The 18,187-nt window shown below is 36.1% G+C and overlaps 1 protein-coding gene across 4 annotated transcripts in view; it reads right to left on the bottom strand.

Moving 5' to 3' along the window:
• Nucleotides 1-18,187, bottom strand: part of ORC5 (origin recognition complex subunit 5) — a 167,206-nt gene that overhangs the window by 112,890 nt on the left and 36,129 nt on the right. For all 4 annotated transcript variants that reach the window (XR_009260548.1, XM_058725348.1, XM_058725347.1 and 1 more), the window contains exons 9-12: nt 14,429-14,481; nt 12,959-13,071; nt 11,792-11,839; nt 4,950-5,060 (exon numbers count right to left, since the gene is read on the bottom strand). Coding sequence is in view for 3 of the 4 variants with exons in the window: in XM_058725348.1 (XP_058581331.1) it covers nt 4,950-5,060; nt 11,792-11,839; nt 12,959-13,071; nt 14,429-14,481 (325 nt within the window). In the remaining variant the exon portion in view is untranslated. The remainder of the gene's footprint in view (nt 1-4,949; nt 5,061-11,791; nt 11,840-12,958; nt 13,072-14,428; nt 14,482-18,187) is intronic.

The following is an 18,187-nucleotide window of genomic DNA, read 5'->3' on the forward strand; positions in this document are numbered from 1 at the left end:
CAAATTTATCCTCTGGGAAAAGAGAAGGCAATATGGCTTAATATTTTAAAATAAGTGATACACATGGCCACAATCTTAAAGAACTGTATTCCCACTATCTTCACCTAACTACAAGACTATGGAGGAGGTGGGCAAGGATGAGTAAGAGAAGACACAGAAATATCAAAAGTTTGAACAAGACGGTGCAAAAAATTTCCAAATTACCATTCTTCATCAAAGAAAAAGAAGATGAAGAAGCATAACTGGTTTTCATATGCTTCTGAAAAAAAGACAATTCAGTAGTATCTATTCTAAAGATAAGTGGTCTTCAATAACATATCTAATCAAATTAAAATTTGAAAGTAATACCTATAACCTTGACCACTTCCTGTATATAAATGGCATAGTTTATCCATTCTAGCCACACTGACAAAGAATGAAAACATCAGAATTAATGCTTTGCCATTCACAAAGCTCAGATACATATATAAGAGATATATTTGTTTTAGGTCAGTGAAAATTTTTTAAATGATCCACGTCCCTGACTACAAGATTATATTAAATTGCATAAGCCTAAACTTATTTGAAAGTCTCAGAAAAATTTAAAAACCATGTTTCGATTTGATCAATCTGAGCATTAATCTATTGTAAAATGTTGAATGTGGTAATATTATTTTACCTAGTTATGAGACTAAAAGATTAATGAATAGAATTTTGTCTAAAATTTGATAAAGAACATATTCAGAAGAATAACAATTACAGTACTACTATTACTAATCCCATTATGAATTTGATTATCATTCTTAACTGGAATTTTAACAACTTTAAAGATTCCTTAACCTACTATTTTTATAGCTTTTTTACAGATTAGATTTAACTGGACTTGAAATCTTGCAATGGAAATAAAATTTCACGTCAAGAAATCATGAACATATATGCCACATTTGATCAATTTTTTTTAACAGGAGTAGAATCAAGCCTCTCCTTTTTTTTAATTAATTTGTATTTATTTTTTTTACAGAGAGACAGAGAGAACAAGCATGGGAGGGGCAGAGAGAGGGAAACAAAGAATCCAAGGCAGGATCTGTGCTGACAGCACAGAGCCTGATGTGGGGCTCAAACCCACCAACTGTGAGATCATGACCTGAGCCGAACTTAGACCAACTGAGCCACCCGGGTGCCCCTTGATCAATTTATCATATGTAAAAAGTTATTAAATAATTATGTAACATGTAACAGCACATTACTATAAAATAAATCCTTAAAGGATACAGAATAAGGGAGTAGAAAAATAATACATTATCATCTCATATAGACACATTACAGCCAAAAGAAAATAACTTTCTTCTAAGTGGAAAATACTTATGCAACACAATTCTTTACCAATCTTTACATTTTCATGAACGTGTACACATATGTGCACACACACACATATTTCATTATCCATCTTCAGGCAATTGTATTTTTGTTCAAATAAACCAGTTTTTGAAATTAACAGATTTCTCTAAACATGAAAGACTATATAAAGGAGTCAAAGCGGTTTTCCTAGTGCATCTTAAAGCTAGAATGCAGCAATATTGCCATCTAGTGTCCATATCAAGTAAGCAATGCCAATACAAATGTCCTATTTTTTTCATTTAGAAAATTAAACGTGCATAGGTAAACTGTGATTCCTATGGGCAAGAGCATAGTTGATGAATGAAAAGGAGGAAATACAAAAGGATCTGGGAATCCATGGGAAGGAAAAACATAAGCATGTAGGAGAAATACCCTTTTTCTGAATGTGATTTCAGCCACATTTTGTTCTTAAACAGGGTTTGTATGTTACTTGACTTTCTTGGCTACTTCACTGACCAAGCAAATAGGGTTAGTTATATCTATCCATCTGTGTTCCCTCACCCTTTGTATCCCAAATGGGAATCACTGAGATCAAGTCCTAAATGAGCTGTCATCCAATGAACACAAATTCATTTAAAACCATGTTTTAAACATACAAAATTGCCAGTTTGATTACTGCTAGTGAGAAAAAATAAAGAACAAGAATTTGTTTACGTGTTTAAGGTTGAAGATAAATTAACTTCCTTAAAAACAGAAAGATACATCTAGGCCTTAATTACATTAGACACTGTTGAAAGCATAAAAACTGGTGACACTGTTTATCTACGATCAAAGCCTCAGAGTAGTAAATCTCTCCATCAGCAACCTCCTGGTGCTTTGGACTGTCTATCCCTATAAACCTAGACATACTTCTGGGGACAAGCTGCATCTAAATCTGGATGCTGCCAGTGACTTGCTGTGTGATCTTGGGCAGATATTTTAGGCATTCTGAGCTTCAGTTCCTTCTCCTTTATAACAATTAACTTAGCATGCGCAAGACTGCTCTACCAACGTAAGGTACGATACATAAGGCAGCAACAGCAAGGCACGATGTGTGGTGGTGGCAGAACTAGACTACTGGCTCCCAACTCCAGTGACTACTACCACTGCTACTATGCAGCACCATCCACTTTCAATGAAACCGATGCCACAGTTCACGAACGTGTCTAGCTTTTTCTTAGTCCCACACCTTTGCTCCTATCACCCCCCCGCCTTAAATCTCTAGTCTAACTGGATGCTACTCACTGGAAGTAAGATGTCCGCTTTCTCTCTTACTTTTTCTTTTATCTATTTTCTCATTTTTGTACAATAAACACGTATCACTTATGTAAACTAGAAATCCTTACAGATAAAACAACCCTACTCGTTGCACACAGCCCAGCTCCATTTTGTGCCTTTTCTGTGAAGTGATCTTTCTCTCATCCTGCCCTATCCAAAAGTGATCTCTCTCTGCTCTAAAATTCTCAGTAGCACCATCTAGCATCCATTTAACAGTCTTAAAGCATTATTGTTATGTACATGCTTTTTCCCTCCTAGAATAAATTACAAGTTCTCTGAAAGGGGAAAAAACCCCACTTATTATCTTTCTTTCCATTCCCCAACAAGGTAATTTTGGGGCATCTGTGAAGTACAATCACATGTGATGCAAATGCCTTCCTTTTCTGTTTAGAACTGTCTGCCTCACTTCTCTAGGCTTTGGTTCTCAAAGATCTATTCATTGTGTCATATTGAGAATATCATTTAACCTCTCTAAGGCTCAATTCCTTATAAAAAGTTCATAATACCTGTTTTCTGTTTCACAGTTATTGCAAGAGCAGAAACAAAACAAAAATGTCATGTAGTGTATGTAGAAAGCTATTAACAAAATGCAAAGTCTGATTAAAAAGTAATTTCAGGGGTGCCTGGGTGGCTCAGTCGGTTAGGTGTCCGACTTCGGCTCAGGTCATGATCTCATGTTTCGTGAGTTCGAGCCCCACATCAGGCTCTGTGCTGACAGCTCAGAGCCTTGGGCCTGCTTCAAATTCTGTGTCTCCCTCTGTCTCCCTCTCCACTGCTTGTGCTCTGTCTCTCTCAAGAATAAATAAACATTAAAAAAAAGTTTAAACAGTAATTTCAGGCAAAGTTTTTAAAAAATATATATGAAAAAAAATCCCTGTAATACAGATTAAAACTGAATTAGATTTTTAAAATTAACAGCATTAAGGCTACCAATCTAGCTAAGCTATTATTTACATAGCCTAATAACCAACTAGAATACCTTTCTTCAAGGACACAATAAATGTAGATAAGAATTTTCTATAAATTCTGACATACAAAAATTATCTAACTTCAGGGTGCAGAATGTCGAGAACATATCTGTTTTTGGTTCTCAAAGTCTTCTTTAAATGAAAACTTAAAAGTTACCACCATCCGTAACATAAATGTTATTATGTTACATATTTTTCAACCTAAATATACATAAAACAAAATGCTCATTGCAAAATCTGAGGTGAGTGCTTTTCATTAATATTAGTCACATCATTCATTTATCTTCTAGTCATTCATACCATGTGGTAAGAATTGTTTTTATGTGCCAATTAAGAAATCTATTGTGACCATATTTTTAATAGGTTTTTCTTAAAATGTCAACTGAAATAAAAACCTTAATGACTGTTTTGTTTAAAAAAAAAAGTCATATTTCATATTTTTATGCTACTGCTGCCATCTAGTGAAAATTCTGAGAACTTAACCATTCTGGGAAGTTATTTTTTTTAAATCATACTGTGGGAGCACGTGGGTGGCTCAGCTCAGGTCACAATCTCATGGTTCATGAGATCGAGCCCCCACACCATGATCTGTGCTGAAACACCGAGCCTCCTGGGATTCTCTCTCTCCTCTCTCTGCCCACTCCTACTCATGCTCACACTCGTTCTCTCTCAAAATAAGCAATTTTTTTTAAATCATTCTGTCAATTTATAAGATATATATATGAGGAATAAGGATATCATAGATTACTTTCTTACAAATAAGTTTTTAAACATTTTGTCTTCATTAGATTATATTTCTACATTATAATTCTTCAATTTAATCATGAAGCCACTTATTTATTTAATCAGCAAGATAATTATAATCATTTAATTTAAAAATTCCTTTACTGAGGGGAGTCTGGGTGGCTCAGTCAGTTAAGCATTCAATTCTTGATTTCGGCTCAGGTTATGGTCTCCCGGTTCGTGAGTTCGAGCCCCACATCAGGGCTGTTAGCACAGAGCCTGCTTGAGATTCTCTTTTCCCAAACTCTCTGCCCCTCCCCCACTTGCTATTTACTAAAAAATAAACACTAAAAAAATTCCTTTATTGAAAAAAGAAAACATCCAAAAATATCAAGTTGTTTTTGTCATCAAGTTATACCTATAAATAGAAGCATATTCAGGGATATCCTCAAAGATGCTGTATTTGGAATTTTCAAGTACTTACCAAGAACAAAGTTCATTCCACAGTTAAAACGGTAACATATCCTGACTAAAAATCTAAATGCTTGGAACTATACCAACTATACTACCAGAAGAATTCCATAAAAATAAATATGACAGATAATAACCTATCAGTAAGCTTACCTGGGAAAAGATGTTTGCTGTTGGAGCAACCCTGCTATCCACGATACTATACAATATTGCTAATAACCTGTCAAGTGGAAATGGTTTTGGACCGAGAAGATGATTACTTGTCTGTAACAACAAAAGAACACGGATTTTATTTTTACAGCAGTACACTTTCTGTACTACAAATTCCTTGTAACAAAACATGTATATTGTTCCCCAAAGACCCTAACAATTCTAACTTCCAGTCTCTACCTTAAAACCTTAGCTGATACGATCATGAATTTTTTTTGAACATTTCCTTCAAGTTTTTCTGACTTAACATAAACAGATATTAAAACAACTGACAATTCATTCATCTTAGTCCTGAACATCCTGAATATCACACCTATTTTGCTGCTGTAATTAGATGTTCAGTGAGTTAGCCAAGTCATTTGTCAAAACAGTGCATATCCAAAACCAGGGTCTAGGTCCTAACTCCTAGATAGAACTTACTCCTTACTGCTCACTATTCACTCTTCTGTGTTCCATCACCAGGAAAATACATTTGTTCCACATTAGTAATTCTAAAAAGATCAGTTATAGTAAATACTAGCTTAGAAAACTTATAAAATATTTTGTAATTTGTGAATACGCTGTCAGCCTGAAACACAAAATTTAAAAACTGAAAAATTATAAAACGTTCATACTTGTGTACAAAGTCACATGATACAATTACTTGTTATTAGAAAACTGAAGTGCTCAGGGCACCTGGGTGGCTCAGTTGGTTGAGAGTCTGACTTTGGCTCAAGGTCATGATCTCCTGGTTCACAAGTTCAAGCTCCACATAGGGTTCTGTGCTAAAAGCTCAGAGCCTGGAACCTACTTCGGATTCTGTGTCTCCCTCTCTCTCTGCCGCTCCCCCGCTCATTCTCTCTCTCTCTCTCTCTCTCTCTCTCTCTCTCTCTCTCTCTCTCCCCCAAATAAACATGAAAAAAAAAAGAAAACCGAAGTACTCAAGGTCCACTCGGTAAGATAATTTTAGTAGCACTGTTAGAATTTAAGTACTCTATATTAAGCAATGGCAAATAAATGGAAATCTTCACTTACATGCAAGAGAATAACTATTTCTTTAAAGAAGAAAAAAGAAGAATGTCTAAAGAAAAATGCCTACACAGAATTACAAAACGTTTACCTCAGCTATTTATATCTAAAAAATAGTTCAGAAATCATTTTCCAGGTCTTAAACTTTATATCCTTTCTCATCAAACACTTCAAACCCTTAGAAAAAATACAGAGGCTGATATAACAAATAACAATGTACCCAGTACCCAATTTTATCAAACCCTGACATTATGCAGTATGTGCAAAGAAATAAAACATCAGATCACATTATAGATAAATTGAAGCTCCCTTACACCCCTCTCACATCTCATTTTCTCCCTAGAAGGAGCCACTATCCAGAATTTGTTTTTACCACTTTCATTACAGGTTTTATACCAGTACTACATATGTATTCATAAATAATAATATATAGCATTATCTGCAACATCTAATCTCATATAAATGATACTATTTTGGACTATCACTCTGCCATGTTGCTTTTTTCCTTCAACATGTTTTTGAGATTTATCCATATTGATACATGCATCTCTAATCCCATAAAAAAATTGTTGTAATGTTTATTTATTTTTGAGAAAGAGAGAGAGAGCACGAGCAGTCAAGGGGCCAAGAGAGAGGGAGACACAGAATATGAAGCAGGCTCTAGGCTCTGAGCTATTAGCAGAGCCCAACGCAGGGCTCGAACTCACGAACTGGGAGATCATGACCTGAGCCAAAGTCAGACGCTCAACCAACTGAGCCACCCAGGCGCCCTACTTTAATCCCATTTACAAACTGCCCTACAGAATGCCATCAGTATCTACTTCTAAAAATTCATCACTATCATTCATCACAAATGATACTGTGATGGGACAATCCTGTACATTTCCCCTTGTGTACATGTGTGAGTTTCTCTAAATGGGATTGCTAAGTTAAAGGAGAGGGCACAGACAATGCTGTGTGCTCACCCACACTTTGTTCTTGGGCACATGGGAAGACTACATTTCTCAGTATCTCCTGCAGTTGGATGAATACATGTGACTGTGATGTAACCTACTTCCAAATCTGGCCTTTCAAACCTTTAATCTTCTTTTAATCCTTTAATCTTCTTACCCTTCAGTGGCAACTTTGGAAATCACCATGTTTCACTTGGCATCACTATAAAACAGGGCCACCCAACTCATACTCAGTTGTGTCATGAACAACATATAAACCTTTGTTATGTGAAGTCAACTGAGGGTTTGGAGATTTGTTTTTGTACAACAGCATACCCTGGGCTATCCTGACAAATATAAAGTACATTCACGTATTAACTTTAATTATCGCCAACCTACAGAATATGCAGGCTCATATTCTTCTACATTACCAGCAACATTTGAAAGCATCACTTTTTTTTTTTTTTTAGTTTTGCCAATCCGAGAACATGAAACATCAGCTATGGTTTACAGTCTCATCTTTCTCACTAGTGAATGAGACTGATAATCATGTCAGGTTTGTTAGACATTCAAGTTCCTTTTTGTATCATTTACCCACTTATCAATTGGATTTTTGCCTTTTTCTTACGGGTTTGTATAGTAAGTCTTTAAAAAAATCTAGATACTAATCATTTGTCAGTTGTATGACAATGGTTAACATGGTAGGCTTTGGAGTCAGAAAGTCCTGGAAGCGCATGCTAGTTCTACCACTTAACTACATAACTTTGTGCCAGTTATTGAATTAATTTTTCTTTAATAGTTACTCAGTTTCCTCACCTAGAAAATGAAGACAATCACAGTAACCACATGCAACAAGTCACTCTGAGAACTAAAATAAGATCAAACACAGAGCTTCACAGTATTTGGCTTATAAATGCTCAACAGCTTTTAATATAATCATCATGATATAGATATACTTGTTTCTGTGTTCTTTTTCTTTTCTAGATAACTGCCCTGAAAACAGGAAATGTTTTATTCACCTTTTTATCCCTAGCACTTGGGATCGTTAAATAAATGAACAGATAAATGGACAATGAATAAATAAATGAAATGATGTTCAAGGAAAGAAAGAAAAAAATTAAGGTAAATGCTGAGATATCTAAATGGAATTGGTGTCCCTGTCCTCATTAACACTTAGAAATGACTTGAGGTTAGTTCCTAAATTCCAGAAGTGTTAGAATCACGTGGGAGGCAATTCGGCCTAAGAATTGCATTATGAAAACCTACTTCTCTGATTTTCACTTTTTAAATTTTCTGATTAGAAAACACATATCCAATTTAAAATTAAAGTGTTCTAGTGGCATGCAAGCCATATAATTTATCTTCCTCACTGAACTGGTTTTGTGTGCTATAAATGCAAGGTGGCTTCATATCTAGAGGGGAAGACGAAGTCTGAGAAATGCCTATAAATTCACTATAGAGCTCAAGAAGGAAGGCCTGTAAGAACAGAAAAATCAAACAAGGAAATCAAATCAATTTTTGAGGCGTTAAATGGCATCAAATTTGGTGTCAAGTTACATAAAGAAAAGTAGAGACAGAAAGTTAGGGTTATGGATATCTATACCAGAAAAATTAAAACTAGAAACAATTCAAAGAAGAGGAATGGGACTATGGATGAGGAGAGCGGAAAAACCGTTGCTTTTCTATGTAAACCAACTGGCAAGTAATCTGATATCACGTGTATGCATTAGTTGAATTAAAAACTAAAATCTTAAAAAACCAGTGTCAACTGAGTATACACAGAAAGAATTACACAATTGAAGATCTGTAATATTTTCAAAACAACTGTTACAATAATTATTCACGTGGTTTGCTTTTTAAGGTTTGATGCCCTGATTAGATTGAGAGCTTCAGGAGGGCACAGACAATGGCTGTTCTGCTCTCCGCAATATCCATAGCATCCAGCAGAGTGCTCGGCATAAAATAAGCATTCAATCAAGATTTCAGGAGGAGAGGGAACAAAAATATAAACTAAAAACTGTACAGTTTCAGTTAAGCTCAGATTTTTAAAACGACATGAACCAAAGACAAAAGAGGCTATTATAAAATTCAAGTCAGTAAGAAGAACTAGAGTTCAGGGGTGCCTAAGGGGCTCAGTCAGTTGAGCATCTGATTCTTGATTTCGGCTTAGGTCATGATCTCATGGTTCGTGGGTTCAGGCCCTGTGTTGGGCTCTGTGCTGATGGTATGGAGCCTGCTTGGGATTCTCTCTCTCTCCCCCCCCTCTCTGCCCCTCCCCCACTCGTGCTCACTTGCTCACTCTCTCTCAGAAGAAATAAATGGAGGAGGAGGAGGAGGAGGAGGAGGAGGAGGAGGAGGAGGAGGAAGAGAAAGAGGAAAACAACAACAACTACTACTACTGCTAGAACTAGAGTTCCTTTATAGCTAGAGACATTTTCAGGAGGTCTCTGCTCACACAGTTCCCTCCGTCAAGACTGTCCTTCTCACGGACTTGCACAAATCCACTCATTCCACAGAGGCGGTCTCAGTGCTAGCTCTTCACAGTCCTCACTGATGACCAGCACGCATACATCTTCCACCTCAAAATTTTTAAATGGTTTTCTAAGTCTAAAGAATAGGCCTAAAATTCTCAGTCTTGTATTCATTCTTCAATTTTCTTCATTTGTAAACACCCAGCAAATAACCACCAAGTCCCGAGATACAGAAATGAAGAGATAAGATTCCTTCCCTTAAGCTTAAGGAACTGGTGACTGACAAAATTCCTCCATAATCTGGCCTCAAATGACTTGTCTGAAATTCACTGGACACTTCAGCCAATTACATTTCATTATTTCTTTTATACCCTACATTTTTTACCTCTGCTTCTTCGCTCCAATCATTTCCTCAAGTGGCATGGCCTCCTCTCCCATCTTTGCACATCCAATCCTCACCATTCTTGAGCACCCATTCATGTGTAAGGCCTACCACAAATCCTTCCCTGACCACCCCAGCTGTAAGTACTCTCTCCTATCAATCCTTTATGACCTAAAGTAACCACACACATAAGAAAGAGGGTACAAAATCAACAATATGCCTATAGTGGAAAACCCAATCAGAGATGTCTCAGTGAAGAGGCAATACCAGAAGAATTTTTCCGTGCCAAGCAAATGTATTCTGTAAGGAAATTTCCCTGTCAAACTCTGACTCTGTGTGAAGACAGGAAAAAAGTCTTCTCTGAGATTTCAACTAGAAAGTAGGGCTTAATGCTGATGGGGGGAGTGGGAGTATAATTCACAGTATCTCTGCAGTCTGAAATCCCACCCACAAGGCTAAGAACTGAATTTCAAATGATCACAGGTTACTGGTGCTCTTAAATGCCTGCACAGAAGTAAATGTAACACCTTTCTAAAGAGCATACTTCAGGCTTCAAAAATTCCAAATGACCAAGTTTGGTCAACAATTAAAAATAATAAAATATTCAGGAACAAGGCATTTTGTCAGCAAAAATAGAAAATGGAAAATTAGTAGACCGATAAGGTCTTCTAATACTGGAATATAAGGAGAACATAAAACATATTTATGTTAAAGAAAAATACGACTAGGAAAAATATAAAAGTCATCAGACTTGAAATAAACCAATGAAACATCTAAGAATTATAAATAAAATTACTGGAGTCACAAAGATGATGTAAACAAAATAGACAAAGCCAAAGAGAGAGTCAGAACACAGAACTGAAGAGATCACCCAGAACACAGCACACAGAGACCAAAGGTAATGAAGAATGAGAACGACTGAAGAAACAAAGAGGACACAGTGGGAAGGTCTAACCTACATCTAATCAGTGCCTCAGGAAGACATGTTAGAGAGAAAGACAACAAGGCACTATTTGAAGAGTTAATTCATCGGAACTGAATAAAGGTATCATTATTCAAATTCAGGAAAGAAAACAAATCCCAAGTAAAAACTTCAATCCCAGATTGACCACAGTGAAACAGAAAAAAAAACAAAAGCAAAAAACCAAAAAACACTACAGTTAAAGAAGAGACTTATAAGCAGCCAGAGAAAAACACAGATATCAACAAAGGAATAACAGACTAACAGTGTATTTTTCAGCAGCAACAATAAAGCCAGAAGACAGCAAAATGATGTCCTCAAAGTCCTGAGAAAACACTATCAATTTAGGAGGTTGAGGAAAACTGCTTGTGAGAATGGGAGTGAGAAACAAAACTCACAGCTTCTGTGGTACAAAGTTTACAGGTCGAACTTCATCTTTTGCCAAGAAAAGCAGCAGTGGTTTAAATGTACAGAGAGTGGAACAAGTGATCTGAGCAGGCCCAATGCTCCTTCCGCCAACTTCAATCTGGTCCCATACCCCTCCCTTCAAGGTGCTCAGAGCCTCTAATTCCTAAACTGTTCCAGACTCCTTGGTCAAATCTGCTTGCTTTGGGCTTAGGTGGCAGCCTTGTCTGGAGGCTTAGTCACCTGTGCGTGTACCTGTAACACAGTTCCAAACTGTGCAGGTCTCACATTTACTCTTTATCTGTTCATTCACCTTCTGTATTTCTTTAATGTTGTTCTTGTGGGTGTGTCAAAGGGGAAAAGAGGAAAACCAACTGTGTTTAGTTAAAAATTCCAGGATAATCTTCTCATCTATGGATTCTCTAAAAGAACTTGTCAACACACTTTTGTCTCTAGTATCAGCTCACTGGAATATGCCTTTGTCACTATGTTCAATATAACAAAATATGGAACCTTATCAATAAATAACTTCTTACATCCAAATGACTACTAAAAGCACACATTCACTTCCTATCGTATCCTGAATTCATGAGTTCTTTCTAACAGAGATGTTAAAATGTAAATACCTTTTCATGTTTCTTTAGGAAGTTGGTTTTCTTGATTTTCCCATGATGCTGCAATTAAGGAAAATAACTGTTAAGATAGAAAAAAAGGTAATACTCCATAAAAACAGAAAACGTAATGGAAAACATGGTACTAATTTTGTTATCTTAGACTTTCTTATTTATTACCACCTAAAATAACATATTTTAGGCTGCTCTGACTTAGGTTTAGATTGTATATGAGATTACTTATGCATGTAAAGAAATAAGGTGTTAAAATAAAATAGTGATACTTCCTAAAACTACTTAATATTTTGACTTAGTACAGCATTATTTGTTTCTATTAAAAAAAAAAAAAAAAAACTTCCAAAGATAAATGGGTTTTTATTCATCCCTTAAGGCAGGCTACTAATTCGCATAAGAAACACTGATTGAGAACATTTAGGCAGGCACTTGGGATTTAGTAGTGGGAAAAAAAGATGTGTTCTTTGCTTTCATGAAACTAAAAACTAGTAGGGAGATAAACAAAACAACAAATAAAAACTTATTACAAACACATTGAATAATAAATCAAATTGCATACATGTTTTCAAAAAGAAAATTCCAAAATGGAATTTCTCCAACTAATGTACATGCAGAAGGGGCTTCTGAATGTTCTGTATATCAATGTACAGAGTAGATGGCACCCTTAAAACTATTCCCATCTCTCATACTTTAAACAAAACCTTATTTATATATATATTTTTTAAACCTAGAGTTATTACCTAAGGTATACGTGAACTCTTCTGTGAAACTACCTATTTTTCCCATTCAGATTATGACCTTAATTTAAAGCCTTTAAACAATATGTCCTAAATATATATTTAGCAATCTCTTTTTTTTTCTCTCTTTCTTTTAGAGAGAGAGAAAGAGAGCACGAGCGGGGGAGAGAGGCAAAGGGAGAGGAGGGAGAGAGAGAATCTCAAGTAGGCTCCACACTTAACCCAGTGTCCAATGTGGGGCTCGATCCCATGACCCTGGGATCATGACCTAAGCCAGAATCAAGACGTGGATGCTCAACTGACTATGCCACCAAGGCGCCCCACGTATTTAGCAATCTCTTATTCTAATCTCTACCCCTGAGAAATTTACAGGTGTTGAGAAATTTCAAAACATTCCCAAAATCTTCAGAAACAAAGAAATAATTATTACCTTAAGGAAAAACCTCTTGTCAGTTCTTGCTGGATTGTACGAAGCGAGGTATGCAGCAATGAGAATAAACTTGGAGTAATATGGAAGTTCCACATGAGTATATGCTGAGAGACCTACACAACGAAAAACTTTGATGAAGGCATTGAAGAGGCTACCATTAAGTTTCTCTTATGTTTTCTCACTTACCTTTTGACTTCCATATATGGTATTCTCTTATAAAAATGACCTACTCCCTGTGTCAATATAATGATGATGGCAGCAGTGGTAGTGAATATCACTATTAGTCATATGCTTGCTCATTTCATTATTTTTGCTTAGCTCCTCCTATTCTGAACTCTAAATCCTATCCATGCAGCCCTTCAAAGCCACATTTTCCATTAAGCCTTTCCTGAAGCTCTCTTATCACACCAAAAGTAGAAAATCAGTCCCTACTATGAATTCCTACTTTGAGTATTTAACTCATGGCCCATGTAACTTTATACCTTGTATTAATAGTTAATTATACATAAATTATATCTCTTTCCAAGCTATACTCTTTGCTGAAGGAACTATATCTGTTTTTGTGGTATCCTTAAAGTATCCTGTACAAAGGAAAAAAAACTAAATGAACTGATAAATAAAACAAAGGAGCCAGTCAAATGGCATTCATTTGTACAGAAAAGGAAGGAATCTGCTGTTTACTGAATACCTAGTATGTGTCAGACACTGTGCTAGGTGCCTTACTTAGGTGTCTCTGAATCTTTGCAGTTACTTAAAGCTAGACATTCTTTGGATGAGGACACTGAGGTGGACTCAAGGTCGTAGAGTCAGGGAATAGTGCAGACCAATTACTACAGGTTTTCTAATGCCAGCATCTATTTCTTTCCATCGGAACACACAACTGGAAATCACTTGTATGGCATCTAGAGCATTTAGAAACCAGAACAGATAAAACAGAATTGCAACACCACTTAATTTTACACCGCTTCTCCAACCTTTAGCCAGTGATCTATTTTTTTTAATAAGAATTATTTTTGATACTCGCTTAATTTTTTTTAAGTAAAAGTTGTTCTATGGAGATAAATCCAAATTGATAGTTTCTTTACAGAAAAGAAAAGCAGAAAGCTTTTTAAACAGAACTGCATCCTCCAAACTGGGTCAACATAAGATTCATGAAGTACATATATACTGAGATAAGACTGTGTCATACAACTGAACAAAAGCATTTAAAGAAACTAAACTGCTTGATTTTTGCAGGATGTAATCCAACATTTAGAAAAAAGAAACTGGTATTTGAATTATTTCCTCTCATTAATTGGAGCTTCAATTAAGAAAAAATCATTCATTAAAATATCACTGTAGTTTGTAAAGTCTTTTCTGTCACACTGTTTACTGACTGATGCTAAATTTAGTATTAACATCAGTATCTTAGTTACTAGTAATCAATTAAAGAAATGTCTCTGGTAACTGTCTCAACACTTCCTTGGATACCTTTCAGTTGTGCTGGATCTGTGTCATCTTTCTGTAGCTTTTCCCACTGTGAACTGAAAGAAGACAGAAGAGCAATAATGGTTTGAAAATATATGAAATCAATATACTGGACTTAAGACAGTCCTAGAAAAAACTAAAACTTTGATTTAGAAAATAATCAATTTCCTTACAAATAACATATATATGCGATATATACCTGTCTCAACAAAATCATTGAGTGTGTATTAGAATATAACTTTACATAACAACACCCAGATGTTAGTTTTTGTTTTTTTGTTTTTTTTGGATTAAGATGCTTGTTTATTGAATTTAGCAACTGAGAAGATTATTTCTTTACAGATCACAGGCCCATCCACAAACTACCACACACAATTACTCTGGAGAGACCTCTGATACACGATTAGCCATGGACATAGTAAAACCACATGACTCTCTGAGGATCTTACCAACTTCTCGTGGTGGCCCTTACCACAACATGATGTGAAATGGTTTGCTGTGCTATTCTAAAATGGTTTGACAACAGCATCTCTATTGACAATAAGAGTGCAGTATAGCATGGTCTTCAATACCTCCTACATTACCAATTCAGACATTATAAGCTGAGTTCACAGAAAACAAGGAGCTGCTTTTCTAGGATCTTTATTATTTTATATTTAAAATCATATACCATTTATAGTTCTGTTTATCCCAGATCAATGTATATAGCCTTATCATCTATGCCTGAGTATAGACAAAAACCCATAAAAACAATCCCCAAATAAATAGAGCTGTTGACAAGTAAATTATGGAAATAGTGAGCAATGAACATTCTGGAACATCTTTAGTGTGGCAGTTTACAACCATACATGTTATTTATTTTGCTTTTCAGTGTCAGACTGAAAATAGTTCATTCCTGGTGATGGTACTCATGACAACAAGCAGGGTTTGAAAAAATTTCTGCTGAGTTCTGAAAGATGGAAATCATAATGGAAGCATTAAAAATGGAAAGAGAGAAAGGAGGAAAGCAAGTTCTATTGCTACTCAAAGCTTTGTTACACATTTGTGACATATAAAGATAATTTTAAAATATATTTCTGGTAGATGAGTATTGGAACCCTGTTCAGAAAAGGACTTAAATAATTTTCATTATCTCTTAGCTCACAAACTTTTTGATTCCTAGATGATGTACGTTTACTCTAAGCTTCCGTGAGGCATAGCTAAAGATGATGACATAGACAAAGAAGTGACACTTCTTAACATGATAATTATTTGACAGCCTACTTGTACTAGACATGTGCTCAATATTTTATATTCATATTTCATTCCATATTTGAAATAACAGAAAACCAATGTGAGGAAGAAACCAAAGTTCAAGAGTTTACTTGACTTGGGTAGGACTGGACAAGTAAACACTTTTCAGAAATGAGAGCACCAGATCCTTATCCTTAGACTCCAGAACCCTGACTCTAACTAAATTTTATGATTTTTAGAGAAAATCATTTTATTAAATTATCAGCAGCTAGCAATTTCCACACAGATGCCCAGTATTGTCCCATGTAACAATGGGGAAAAAGTCATGGCTTTAAAAATTAGTAACTGATAAAATTCTATTCAGCAGGTGTCTGGTTAGTGCTTGGAGGTTCTGATGTATCTCTTCACTCCATTATAGACTACCTCAGAGAGCAGAGAGGATAAGCATTAAAATTTTTGAATAATGAAAATGGCTATTGGGATGGAGGAGAGATCTTTGTGAAGATTCTCCATTAGTTTTACAAACATTGTCTTTTGGTTACATAAATCAAGCCCACAGTTAAGTTCACTTAAGTTCAATGGACAAAGCGCAGCTGAAATAAGATCTATTTTGGTCAGGCAAAGGTAAGTGCTTCCGTGTTGTTGATGACATGCAGATTATTCAACACCCCTCCCTTAGGAATTTGTACTAATCACTGTATTGACACAGACCAAAATAACTCATGTAAGGATGGAGATTAAAAGTGTCCCCAACCTACTTCCTTTTCATTTGAGAATCAACATTGTTTGAATATGTCTGATGCAATGCAATAGTCCCAAATAAAACTAGATAGCAGGAAGAAAAACGAGGGTCATGCGAGGAACCTTAACACAAGGAAAATGTAGATTAGTGACCCAAGAATAATACAATGACTTAGGAAATCAGAAGTACAGGGTCTAACCATAAGGTATAATTGATGTTCTACTCTACCCAAAACAGATAGTCTAGAGGAATTGTAGGAAATGGAACAAATAGTAACAGCTGTACACTGGGGGCAAGGCAAGTGGTACTCCAGTATGGAAGGGGCATGGCACAGTGTGAAGGGGCTCTTTGAGTATGGGTTGCCATCAAAACCCGAAGCAGTCAGTAGAGACCTACATTAATGGCTCAGAAGGCTTAGCATAATACTGTGACAGCAGGTATTGGGAACACTAGTCTCTGGCCACTAGTCGCTCTGGCAGCAGCAAGATAGAAAAGGGCAAAGTAGACTGGGTGCAGTCATCACTGCAGCACATGGTAGCATTATGGGGGACTCAGCATTCTTGGCAGAAACTGCATGGTTCTTAAGCCACACAGGAGTGTATTTGAGTACTGGCTTCATCGGTAAGGTAAAATAACAAAAGGAAATCAAAGGCATCCAAATTGGCAAAGATGAAGTCAAGCTTTCGCTTTTTGCAGATGACATGATATTATACATGGAAAATCCGATAGACTCCACCAAAAGTCTGCTAGAACTGATACATGAATTCAGCAAAGTTGCAGGATACAAAATCAATGTACAGAAATCAGTTGCATTCTTATACACTAACAATGAAGCAACAGAAAGACAAATAAAGAAACTGATCCCATTCACAATTGCACCAAGAAGCATAAAATACCTAGGAATAAATCTAACCAAAGATGTAAAAGATCTGTATGCTGAAAACTATAGAAAGCTTATGCAGGTAATTGAAGAAGATATAAAGAAATGGAAAGACATTCCCTGCTCATGGATTGGAAGAATAAATATTGTCAAAATGTCAATACTACCCAAAGCTATCTACACATTCAATGCAATCCCAATCAAAATTGCACCAGCATTCTTCTCGAAACTAGAACAAGCAATCCTAAAATTCATATGGAACCACAAAAGGCCCCGAATAGCCAAAGTAATTTTGAAGAAGAAGACCAAAGCAGGAGGCATCACAATCCCAGACTTTAGCCTCTACTACAAAGCTGTCATCATCAAGACAGCATGGTATTGGCATAAAAACAGACACATAGACCAATGGAATCAAATAGAAACCCCAGAACTAGACCCACAAACGTATGGCCAACTCATTTTTGACAAAGCAGGAAAGAACATCCAATGGAAAAAAGACAGTCTCTTTAACAAATGGTGCTGGGAGAACTGGACAGCAACATGCAGAAGGTTGAAACTAGACCACTTTCTCACACCATTCACAAAAATAAACTCAAAATGGATAAAGGACCTGAATGTGAGACAGGAAACCATCAAAACCTTAGAGGAGAAAGCAGGAAAAGACCTCTCTGACCTCAGCCGTAGCAATCTCTTACTCGGCACATCCCCAAAGGCAAGGGAATTAAAAGCAAAAGTGAATTACTGGGACCTTATGAAGATAAAAAGCTTCTGCACAGCAAAGGAAACAACCAACAAAACTAAAAGGCAACCAACGGAATGGGAAAAGATATTTGCAAATGACACATCGGACAAAGGGCTAGTATCCAAAATCTATAAAGAGCTCATCAAACTCCACACCCGAAAAACA

This window comes from Neofelis nebulosa, chromosome 4, assembly GCF_028018385.1.
Source record: "Neofelis nebulosa isolate mNeoNeb1 chromosome 4, mNeoNeb1.pri, whole genome shotgun sequence".
Taxonomy (NCBI): Eukaryota; Metazoa; Chordata; class Mammalia; order Carnivora; family Felidae; genus Neofelis; species Neofelis nebulosa.